Source organism: Nanorana parkeri, unplaced genomic scaffold, assembly GCF_000935625.1.
Source record: "Nanorana parkeri isolate BGI_ZX_2015 unplaced genomic scaffold, ASM93562v1 scaffold256, whole genome shotgun sequence".
Lineage (NCBI taxonomy): Eukaryota > Metazoa > Chordata > Amphibia > Anura > Dicroglossidae > Nanorana > Nanorana parkeri.
In genome coordinates, this window is record NW_017306524.1 from 1,229,502 (window position 1) to 1,242,201 (window position 12,700).

The window sequence follows — 12,700 nt, forward strand, 5'->3', positions numbered from 1 at the left end:
GTGCGTTCTGCTACTAATCTGGTTGGCTATATAGCCGCCTAGATCACTTGTAAAGAATGAGCTCTGCTCACTGAAAAAAACAATACCAAGATCATGGCTGCAGCAGCATTTACTTTTAATTGCATTAATAAAAAATGAGCATTAGGTCTTTTCAAGCCTATAGACCTACTGATCGCTGTAGTTTCAGCACAATCAGAGGTTTGCAATGTAGCATATTTCGGTACCATATATCCAGACAGTGACCGCATTCTCTTTGATTTTGTTATACCAGGGGGGAGGACAAGAGAAATGTGACATGGAAACAGCTTCCAAAGAAACCAGTGAAGAACCTTCTTAGTGTGCTGAGAAAAATCCATCCTTTGTTGAAAGGTAAGCATCTTAGACTGCTGCTATCAATAATCTGTTGTATAAATGTGATCCCATACATATATAAAAGTTGATTCTCAGTGAAGCCTGCACAGTGGTAAAGTAATGATACACAGAGTGGGTTTGACGGCCACCTCAAGCTCATGCAGTTGGTGTCATTGGTAAGTCCAAAAAATACTCAGTACACTTAATTTTTTCTGTCTTCTGTTATTGTACAACCTGTTGTGCTCACTCTTTAAGAATTCTTCAGATCACCTTTTCACTGTATATGCTTCCATCCTTCTCTGTGTTGGCCCTGATTGCCCACTGGTCATCTTCTGTCAAGAATAGTCATTTTCATTACTCCACCGCCTCCAACTCGAAGCCTAGAACCAAGTCCAGGCCCCAGTTTGCCTGCAAGCCCTAGAACTCCAAGTCTCAAACCCTCAGACAAGTCCTTTTCTGCATGAGGGTGTGCCTCCAATTTCCAAAGTAATAGGGCGTCTGTCAGTGCAGGAGATGGTTTCCAGGGGCTTCAAGCTTGAATTTGTGTTCCTCCTTCTTTGTCACTGCACAGAGTAGCAGATCTACAGACAGCTGTAGCGGGTCTTCTGGAACATGGTGTCATTGCCCAAGTTCCTGTGGCAGAATGATTTCAGGGGTTTAACTCCAACCTTTAAAACTTAAAGTGCCAGAACAACAATATGTGCATGAGTAAAATAGATAAATACAAAAAAATGTGGATATTTACACGCCAGCTGGAATTAGTTTTCTGTGTTGACTATAGTTGTTGTAGGTTTTTAGCACTGTTGCTTTATCTTTAAATTTACTACAACCTGTACAGAGTTCCCATACCCAAAGGTGACATCTGCTTCCTTTTATATGATTTTAGGACCCTAAATGTCTTCATTTGGCCCTAAACATTCTGCATTAAATCCACTATCTCTGTCATATCCTCCCTTCATCAAGGAGAGTTTCTGGCCTGTGTGGAAATCAAGGACATGTACCTGTGTACGTCCCTATTTTTTCAGTGTGTCAGTGGTTTCTATTAGGGCTGTCCAGATACCGATACTAGTATCGGGCCGATACACTGCATTTTCACAAGTACTTGTGAAAATGCACCGATACCGGCACTTTCATTTGTAAAATAGTTACAGGCAGCCCAGAGGTACTGCGCTTGTTGAGGTCCTCTGGGCAGCCTGCCGGGCAGCTAAACGAGAACCTCACAGAAGCTCCTCCCACAGTATGGACACGAGAGCAATGGGGATGACACTCTCGCTGCGATGAACGAAGGGCCACGTGGGAGACCAGGGAACGGACTCCTGCACAGCGCCGCGCTCCTGTGAGTTGCTTTTGAATGTTTTGCTTTTGTATGCGGCAGCTGTGACAGGGTTGGCTGCGCGCGTGATACATGAAGTTGGGACAGATTGGAAGAAGTAGGGAAGACATGTAACTAATTTCTACAGTGTACTGGTCCTGGAACTGTGTGCTATGGATCATTTAACCGTTAAATGATCTATAGTACACAGTACACACTTCCAGCACATTGCAGAAATACTTACAATTCTCCCTAGCTAACCTGAATAGGTTAAATTTTAACCTATTCAAGTTAGCAGGGAAGAATAGTAACTATTTCTGCAGTGTACTGGAAGTGTGTACTGTGTACTATAGATCATTTAACGGTTAAATGATCCATAGTACACACTTCCAGTACACTGCAGAAATACAATTCTTCACAGTAACGGTTAAGTGATCCATAGTACACAGTACACACTTCCAGTACACTGCAGAAATACAATTCTTCCCTGCTAACTTGAATAGGTTAAATTTTAACCTATTCAGGTTAGCTGGGGAGAATTGTAACTATTTCTGCAGTGTACTGCAAGTTTGTACTCTATACTATGGATCATTTGATTTAACCTATTCAAGTTAGCAGGGGAGAATTATAACTATTTAAATGATCAGGTTGCAGAAATAGAATAACAATTCTCCCCTGCTTCTTCCAATCTGTCCCACTTCCCCCAATTAAACTTGAAGTTATGCAAAGTATTGCTGATATGAAGCAATGACTGGATTGGATGTGGTAAATATTATGAACATGCTCCGCAAGAAAGTACCCTAAAATCATAAGGTCTCGTTCACACCTAGGCGTATTGCATATGCGCGACTGTCGCGCGGTAAAAAGTTGCGCGACCGTCGCGCGTTCCCGAAGGCTACTTGGCTGTATCCCAATGGAAACGCGCAACAAAACGGCCCAAAGTAGTACCTGTACCTTTTCAGGCGTGGGCCGTTTTGTAGCGCGTTAGGGACGGCTGAAATACGCCAAGGTGGGAACGAGACCATTGAATACAATGGGATTTATATTTTTGAGCATTTTGTAGAGCGTTCGTCGAGCGTAGAACGCGCTACAAAACGTTCAGGTGTGAACGAGGGCTTAGTCTGTATTGTTTTAGAAAAAATGTCACATGTCCCTTCAAGAAAAGTATCATTAATTGGTATCGGCAAGTACCTGAGGGACAGTACTTTTGCTTGGTCTTGAAAAAGCGGTATCAGGACATCCCTAGTTTCTATGCTTTGCTGTGGGTCCTGTGGGCATTTTCTGTTTGTAGCCCTGCCTTGCAGCCTGGGCATTCACAGGTACTGCCTTAGTGTAATCTGGAGCAGTCCCATTGTGGGGATCTACACAAATTCCTGCTGAGGTAGCAGTTGGCAATGTAGCTCTGACTGTCCAGACCTTGCAGAGGTTCAGAAGGATCCTGAATCTTAAAAAAAATAACCGCTATGGAACAATGGAATATCTGATTTTAGTTTTAGGCACAGCTGAAGACAGTGTTTTTCTTCAAACTCTCTTCTCCCAGACTGAAACCCTTTTAATCCAGGAGTCACCTGATTCTTGGCTTCTACATGAGTCTTAGGGTTGATGGTAGACTCGAGGCAATTTCATTTTTATAGTTTCACTCCAGACCTCTAAAAGGCAACATTTTGTTGTTATGGACAAGTAAGTGCTGTCCTTGGACAGACCGATTCATCTGATACCAAAGACTATCCCTGACTTGGTGACTCAGGAATCCAGATCTGAAGTTGGGGAAGTCCTTCCTTCCTGTCTTTTGGAAGATTCTCGATGCTAGCCTGTTTGGCTGGGAAGGAGTCTTGAGCAACCCATCTGAGCTTTATGGGATTTGGCAGTCCAAGCAGCTCTAGGCCTCCTGGCTGGAGGGTCACCTGATTCAGACTGACAATGTCACGGCATCAGGGAGGCTTCAGAAGTCATGCCATGGCAAGGTAAGTAAAGGGTTTCTTCTAGGCAGAATTTCACATTCCGGGCCTTGTCCACTATTTATCTGCCTGGGTGTGAAAAATTGTCAGGCAGACTTTCTCAGCCACCAGCATCTGGACCTGCAAGACTGGCACTACACCCTGAGGTGTTCCAGAAATGGTGTTGACCTCCTGGCTTCTAGGTCCTGGTAATTTTATGTTTCGTAACCAAATGTTTATTGGGTTTTCAAATAAATAATCAGCATTTTACATGGTATTTGCCGGCCACAGAAGGCCACATAGGCAACATAATGAAATCCATAAAATGTAATTTTATGTTTCAAGGACCATCCTGCTTCATAGTTGCTGACATTGATGACATGGCTTTTGAAGCCCAGGTTTTGAGAGACAGGGCATCTCCTAATTGCTTATTACCACAATGCTCAAAGCTAGGAAGTTTACTTCTTGCACGGGCTATCCCTGTAGATGGTAGGCATACTTTGCTTGTTGTGAGACAGGAGGCTTCCACCCCAGGAAATTCTCTGTGGGACGAATCCTTACCTTTTTGCAGATGGGTCTAGACCAGCATTTTGCTCTAAGCACCATTATGGGTCAGGTCTTTGCTCTTGTTGTCTTGTTCCAAGAGTGTTGACAGTGTCATTCTTGATCAAGACCTTTGTGCCGGGTATCGCCCATGTGGCTTCCCCTGTTTGCTCCTTTTGGGTCGGTGGGATCTGAATTTGGTTCTCTTGGCACTTCAAAAATTTCCCCTTTAAACCTATCGGAGACATTCCCTTTTCCACTCCCACCCACAAGGTGGCGTTTCTTGTAGCCATCAACTCTGTGAGGTGTGTGTCTGAGTTGGTGGTCTTATGTAAAGAACCCTTTCTGGTATTGCACAAGGACATTGGTTCAAGCTTTTAGAAATCCATTTCTCAGCTACTGCTGCCTTCAGAAAGACTCTCACTCTTTTTGTCATTCTGGATTGTCCCTGTAACGATGAACCAGCTTCTCATTCCACCATTTCTTGGTGGCTCAGACAGATTGTAATCTAAGTTTATGTTCTCAAGAATCGGTAGGTGGCAGTATAAACTACAGTTAATGACTTTGTGTCCCTCAATGGATCTTAAAAAATCCTATTCTTTACATTTGTATCTCAGCCAGAGGCCAAGCCATTGACTTGTCTTAAATCAATAAAAATACTTTAAACATTAAAAAAGTATCAACCTATATTTTCTTACTTTAACTGTGTATGTTTTAACCTCATTTTTTGCAAACGGTATATATAATTTTAGGAGTGTTAAGCAAAAACTTTTCCTAGATAGCTATCTAGGTTATTTCAATAACATGTATTACATGGAAATGTATTACTGAATAGCAGGTAATTATATTTGTACTCCCGTATTTAGTCCACAGACAAACCCAAGAGCAGAGTGGGTTGGAGATGACTCCTATTGAAGCTGACTTCACTTGGCAAAAGAAAATGAGGGAGATGGAGTTGGAAATACAGGAAGCATTTCTGCGTTTTATGGCAACTATACTGAAAGGCTACAGGCCTTACTTAAAGCCCATAACTGAAGCTCCTTCTAAAAAGGCCACTGCAGCTAACTCCCTTTTTGACCACCAAGGTACATTTTATTTATACCTTTGAAAGCACTTTCTATAGATATTTACCCCCAAGGCTTTATTTACCATTTTTGTGCATTGTATATCTTTCTGGTTTCATTAGTATATTAGTATATAATACTATTTTATGTATAGCTCACAAAAATGTCCAGATCTTGATACATTGCATATTTAATTGTATTAAATATGTACAATTTATTGATTGTATAATTTCTCACTGGTTGTAAAGTAGGTTTTTTTGTTTGTTTTGAAGTTCATAATTTAAAGCACAAAAACACAATAATCTTGAGCAGGGGTGTAACTACAAATCATGGGGCCCCATAGCAAAACTTTGAGGCCCCCCAGCTAACTCTGTAACTGCTAGCAGTGTCAACTGTGACAGTACTTGTCATTGATCTTAACATGAAGTATGTATTAAGGACAGGCAGCAGGAGAGCTGTCAGCATAGTCAGTACACTACTCGGAGCAGTGCTGGGGGAAAACACGTCACCCTGATACATACTTACTTATTTATAATCTAGCTTCATTAAAGGTTTTTTTCGTATAACCACAGACCTCAGTCGTCCTCTAAGGTTAACAGAGGTGAAACTCTGAGATTTGTGACTGCATTGGGCATGCAGAGTTACTTTCAGTCTGTAGTAGAAGTTCAGAGGGCAATAAATCTACACTGCTAAGATAGATAAGTAAATGCCTCTTACCACAGGGGGATCTGTGACTAAATGATCCTGAGCTCTGACCTCAGCCCCTCTATACCGGAAACCTCAAAGTTTAATTTTCCTAATCATGCCTCCTCCTACCCTAGGTCCCATAGCTGCTGGGGTTAAAAAAAAGGCTTAAACTTTTGACTTAAGGTCTTTTCTAAGCTACATCATTAGTACTAAACTTTAAAGAAGAACTCCAGGAAAAAACAAAAATACTCCTTGCAGTGGGGCTCTTTTGTGTCTAGGTGCTAAAAAAGTTGTACTCCCCAGACCACCGACGCAGTCATCCACTAGAGCTGCAACACCCTTCCCACGTGTTATATTCCCCTTCCTATCCTTGCTATTCTGAGCCACACAGCCACTGCTGCAAAATCTCCCCAACTGGGCTTTTTCTACCCTGGTGCTGGCCATATAGCAGTTTCAAAGCAAAATCGCCAAGTCATCAATCAGACCAATGCAGTCTACCATTATCCCTACTATTAGGATATAAATAACAAAACTGGTGGCAGGAGGTTGTACTTCTCTGGCAGAATTGAGGGGTGGGGGGCTGGTGGGATACATTCTCACAGCACACTTCAACTGATACTACTAAGGCCTCATTTACACAGCGCAAACTCAGGCCGTACACGTCCGTATCGGCCCATTCACAGGAGGTACAGGTGCTGTGTGTGATTGCACGCAGCAGCCTGTTCTTCCCTATGGGAGGACGCGGCCATACGCTGTCATAGGGACACCCGAACTGCACATCGCGCGGGTCCGGGTGTCCGTACTCGGACGCAGGCAGGATATCCTCCCATAGGGAAGAACAGGCTGCTGCGTGCAATCACACGCAGCACCCATCCCTCCCGGGGACGGCCCGATATGGGTGTGCACGGATGTATATGGCCCAACTTAACGCTGTGTGAATGAGGCCTAAATGTCACAGTGTAAAGTTCTGCTCTAATTGAAGTTTTCCTTGATATTACAGGGTTTTTGAAAAGTAGGGATCGATCCCACATGAAGTTTTACTCGCAGCTGACAAAAACTCAGATCTTCATCCGCTTCATCGAAGAGTGCAGCTTTGTCAGCGACAAGGACACCAGTTTGGCATTTTTTGATGACTGCATTGAAAAGGTAACGAGATAATGACATTTATATATTTAGGGTGTGTCTTATACTTAAATTCTGCTTCACACATTAAAGGATAGTCCTGAGTCTTCCAGTGAAGACTATTACACTGTCTTTTAGTTCATTAGTATTTTTATTTAAGTTTAATACAAAAATACAGTCCAGCATACAGTTAGTAATGTATTGCATGTGCTCCATAATGTCATGGAGCTGACTTCAAATGGCAATTATTCCAAATTTGAATAGTATAGCAAGCCAGGGGTTCACCCTGTACTGTTTGCTGTGGCATATGTCATTTAGAACTAGAGCTTTATGGTGGACATTCTAAAGCTAGCAATACACTGAAGGACTGTTTTCATTCAGTTTGTGGAATCTAACAGACTCCTTCATCCATTTTAAACTGCGTGGGTGGACAAATCTTCAGCTGGGCTATTGCTCACCCGCCAATGTCAGAGTACCCAAATATTGACTGCAGCTGATTGGCTGCAATCACTGTTTGGCCGAAAATGTTCCACCCGATTCCTCTGGTTTTCTAATCGAAGGGTGTCAGGCAAAAGGCTGCCAACAGGACTACCCACTGATTGAATTAATAATCTGATTTCATCTCAATTTGCTAAGTGTATAGCCAGTTTAAAGGTCCAGAAATATGGGTGATGGGTGGACCCTTGCTCTTGTGATTCAGGGCGGTAGCTGGGTGAGGCAACAAGAAGAAGGCATGAGAATGAAGATACAAACAGGAGTAACCGTATTTACTAGGTTTCTACTAGGTCTACTAGGTTTCTGTATATATGTATTTGTATATACAATAACCTTTGTTTTTAATTTTTGTAGCTGTTCCCGGAGAAGGGCAATGAAAAAGGAGACAAGGTATGAAATGCTTCAAACCGTAGAATAAACCTCCCCATGGTTCATCTTCAGGATTTGTTGTGTGTGTGTGTGTGTGTGATCTGTGTCTTGTACAGCTCCTTTTTTCTGTTCTTGTTCACTGTTAAAGTATGTATTTATCTATGTGGCAGGTAGACCAGGAATCCCCAGAGGACACCCGTCTGATAGAGCTAGATGAGTCTCAGAAGAGTGAGCACACCGTTTTTATAATGCCACCTGAGCCTCTGCCAGAGGATGGGCCTGATGCAGCTCCAAAATATAGGTAATCAATGCAGTACAGAGTAACATGTAATATGTTTCAAACACTATTTACCTTATGTTTGATTTATGTTTTCTCTGGGGGCCATATATTATTAATGAATTCCGGAAAAACATTTGCTTAACTCTTGCAGTGGGGCGACCCCCGCACTGCAAGGGTTAAGTGCTTGTTTTCGTCTAGGTGCGAAAATAACAATTGTATTTACCCGAGCCTCACAATCGGCTGGCTGTTAGAGCTCTCTCTCCAGCCAACCTCCTACACTTCAGTGATGGTATATCCCTCGGTGTCCTCGCGTCCAATACACAGTGTGCTGGACGTGATGACTCACGGGACATTAGACCGCTGGAGCGGAGTGTGAGAGAGGCTGGAAGGTCCCGTCTAATAGCCAGTCGGCTCCGAGGGTCAGGCTAGTAAAACTTTTTTTTATTTTTGCACCTAGATGATAACGAGCACTCAACACTTGTAGTACAAGGATCACCCCACTGCAATTGTTTTCCCAGAGTTCTGTAAATGATACTTCTTAACCTGCTGAATAAGCCCAAGAATGTACCAGATAATTGTAGCTTTAAAGTGTTAAATACTAAACTGAATTCCTATCTGTAAATTTCTTCATAGACTAATTAACCATCTTATTCTCACCACTTCACAGAAAATGGCCTTCACACTCACAGAGGTTCTGTAAGCTGTGACTACTTTGTCAGCCTACAGCATATAATGAACAGTTTAGAGAGTATAGTCCTAGATGTGATTTGTATTGTCTTAATTGTTTAGAGCTTCCAATTGCTGCAAACATTTTTATCTTACGGCTGTATAGTTTGTCATTTTTTCTCATCCATTAAGGGGCACAGGAATTTTTTAACTGTCAGGATACACTGCATACAGGAGGATTGGACACTGGCACAAAAAAGAAATTGTAAGCCAGCCCAGAAAAATCCCCCCAACTACCACTATGCCTTAGACTTTGGATAATATCTAAGCAGGATGGATGTCTTCACTTGTGCTGGGAGTCTTACCAATTTTTTTTCTTTACTTTAATCAGGATTGTTTACTACATTGCTGCTTGAGCTGGTTTCTACGATAGCAGCTATCCAGATCTGTCTTACCACAGCCTAGCTTTGCCGTGCCATACCCAGAACCCCCGCTGGACTGGATGTTTTGGGTCTAGTCTGGAAATGACCTTTGGGAACTAGGTTCCAGTTTAGGCTTCATTCACCCGAGTCGCACACGTCTGTGCAGCGTGCACACCTGTATCGGGCCGTTCCCGAGAGGGACAGGTGCCGTGTGTAGCAGTCTGTTCTTCCCTGTGGGAGGAGACGGGCGTACGGTATCATACGCACACCTGAACTGCACATCTTTGTGGGGTTGGGTGTCCGTACTCGGACGCAGACAGGAAAGATCCTGTCTGCGTCCTAGCAGGGACACCCAGACCCGAACGGATGTGCAGTTCGGGTGCGCGTATGACAATATACAGCCTCGTCCTCCCATAGGGAAGAAGATATTGCTGCACGCAATCACACCCAGCACCTGTCCCTCCTGGGAAAGGCCAGATACAGGCTGTCTTTATAGAGCCTATTTTGTAAGTAGGTCAATCAGGCTGAGCATCCAGAGTTAACTCGCTGTTGCACCTTTTAAAATTACAGTTTTCCACCAGTTTCAACAAAGAAAGTGTTAACACTGAGGGACTGAGTGCTGTCATTATCCACTGGTGAAGTTATTTCCTGTTACTGCCATTCAGCATTGAGGAAGCATCTTCCTGCTTTGCAAAAAGCCACCTGGAACACTGATCTTTGACTCATTCCTACTGCATCTACTGTAACTGCGGTCCGTTCTGGCCATTCAACCCTATAACTCCTACCATTGGCTAAGTTCTGCGAGTACCTAAGGCATGGTCACGTACCCTGAATTATAACCCCCATTTGGATGCAGCATGTCTGCTTCTAGACACAGTCCTGCTGTTCTGGATGCACCCTGCTCACACTTCTAACAGCTCTGGTGCTGCTAACAGCGTGCCTACTGATGCTGCTAACAGTTGCAGCCTGCAATCAACTTCTCCACTGCTCCTAAAGTCTACTCCATCGGGCATGCCGGCCTCCTATGTGCCTTCCAAGGAGGTTTTTACTTCAGTCATGCATGACTTTATAGGCCAAATAGCACAGATGTTAGCTAAATCTGAATGCAGAGGCTTCAAATGTGCTTCCTTGCCCTACAGTGTTCCCCCTTGGCCCTGCCTGAGACAGTTTGTACAACTGGACCAGTGTAAGTGTGTGTGTATGTATATGTGTATATGTATATGTGTGTATATATATATATATATATATATATATCTCTCTTTATAAAAAAAAAACTGGGGCATGCTGGTAGTAGGAGGGGTTATCCTGGGCTGGTACAATTGTTTGTGCGTGTCTAATCCTCCTGTAGGTGACAGTATAACCCAACAGTTAAGGATTTTGTGTCCCTCGGTGGACTCCAATAAAAGTATTTAACAGCAAATACAAAAATCCTATTTTATTTGTTAATAAAAAGTTTTAACAGTGATGTAACATGAGTTCTTTTTCATTGATTATATTGTTTGTGCTTTAAATTTAGCTACAAATGTTTTCCGAGACTTGATTATTCTCTCTTTGACCGGACTCGTGAGCAATACCTTACATTTAATGGAAACTCAAAAGACAGGCGAGCTGCAAGCAGTCCTACGTTTATTGCTAAGAGGACCAAACAGGTTAGATATCATTTCATTAAATTAGATTAATTTTAGCCAGTTGTACAGAATAACTTGGATATTTTGTATATGGTTTGTGCACCACATAACTTCTGCAACGGTAGGTGTGTACCTTTTTATTTAATGTGTTACCAGAATAAAGCAATGTGTACATTTCACATATTACATGAATAAGTCAGTTATCATGTAAGTGGTAACTTTACATTGGCAAAATTGCGATGCTGTGGCACATATATCCGGAGCACAGTCTTGTGACTCCTGTAAATTTGCATTTGTAGAGCGGAGGTGTTTTTTTGCTCCTGCAACTTGACTGTCTGAGGAAGAAGCATTTACAGTAATTCTAAGTTACAAAGAAAATTTTGTTTCACACTAAAACACATGCAATACATCTTGAGTTCTACTTTGTTTAACAAGTACTAGGGGTTCGATTAGCTAAATATTTTTAAATGAAGAAAACATGTTTTTGCATTGGATTGCTACTTAAAGGAGAACTATGAGGTGAGTGATTTACACTCATCCTCATAGTTAGAGCCGACCTGTGACATTGAAACTGTGACACATCGGCTCTATTGGTCGGGAAGTGAGCGGACACATACCATCGCTCACTCATTCCCCGATCATCTCCTTGTAGAGAGCAGTGACTGTCAGTCACAGCTCCCCGCAGGGATTCCCCTCTCCCTTCTTTGATCCTCCAGCACTGAGTTGAGGAACGGACGGGGGAGGGGGCAGGCACAGCTGGCTCTGCCTCTAGATAGGCAGAGCCAGCTGGGTGGATCTCAACAGTATTGCCGGGATCCGTCCCAGCTGCGGTGCTCTCAGTATATAGCGAGCAATAGCCCGCTATATACTGTGCTTTGGGTCACGGGAGGAGGTTAGTATATGTCCTCCCATGACCCTAAGGAGAACTATAGGATAAAAAGGTTACCCCATAGTTCTCTTTCAATGTTTTCATGTTTCCCATTTCCTTTGCAAATTATTATAGTGGAAATGTATATAAAAATAAGTAGTGCTTCACAATTCCCATCTTACTTCCCTAATGTAATACAGACCTCAGATGTAGATGCTGCCACTACACAAGGCTGCATGGAGCCAGGCAGTGTGCATCTTCTCTCCTGTGAAGTAAATGTGCATGTAGAGCTGCAGCTAACTATTATTTTCAAAATCAATTAGTTAGCCGATTATTACGTTTGGTTAATTGGATAAAAAATAAAATACATTTTTCAAAATGGCTCCAGTGATGGGACTACTAGTTTGTATTGAGATTGTAGTCCATCACAGGAGCATGCATGGAGCGGTAGAAATAAAAAAGAAAAAGAAAGTGTGGTGCAATATAGTGAAATGAAAAGTGTAAAATTATACACCAATTAATGCAGAATACCACCAGCTATAGAGGAATACAACAAATCCCAGCAATAGTACATTATAGCTGGCTGTATTCCACATTGCGCTGTATAATGTATTATTGCTGAGATTTGTAGTCCTCTATAGCTAGTGGTATTCGGTATTGCACTGCTGTATAATGTATTATTGCTGGGATTTGTTGTGCTCCTCTATAGCTGGTGGTATTCCGCATTGCGCTGTATAATGTATTATTGCTGGGATTTGTAGTCCCCTATACAGCGCAATGCAGAATACCACCAGCTATATAGGAATACAACAAATCCAGGCAATATATTATACATAGAGTGTATAATGTATTGCTGGGATTTGTATTCCTATGTACAATATACAGCACAATGTACCATCAGCTATAGAGGAATACAAATCCCAGCAATACATTATAGAGCACCATGTGGGGGGGGG

General features: G+C 42.5%; 1 protein-coding gene across 1 annotated transcript in view; it reads left to right on the plus strand.

Moving 5' to 3' along the window:
- The window catches only part of DENND4C (DENN domain containing 4C), a 102,896-nt gene that overhangs the window by 52,145 nt on the left and 38,051 nt on the right, over positions 1-12,700 (plus strand). The window contains exons 11-16 of the mRNA XM_018556865.1: positions 272-369; positions 5,010-5,228; positions 6,895-7,040; positions 7,866-7,901; positions 8,051-8,181; positions 10,765-10,897. Coding sequence (XP_018412367.1) covers positions 272-369; positions 5,010-5,228; positions 6,895-7,040; positions 7,866-7,901; positions 8,051-8,181; positions 10,765-10,897 — 763 coding nt within the window. The remainder of the gene's footprint in view (positions 1-271; positions 370-5,009; positions 5,229-6,894; positions 7,041-7,865; positions 7,902-8,050; positions 8,182-10,764; positions 10,898-12,700) is intronic.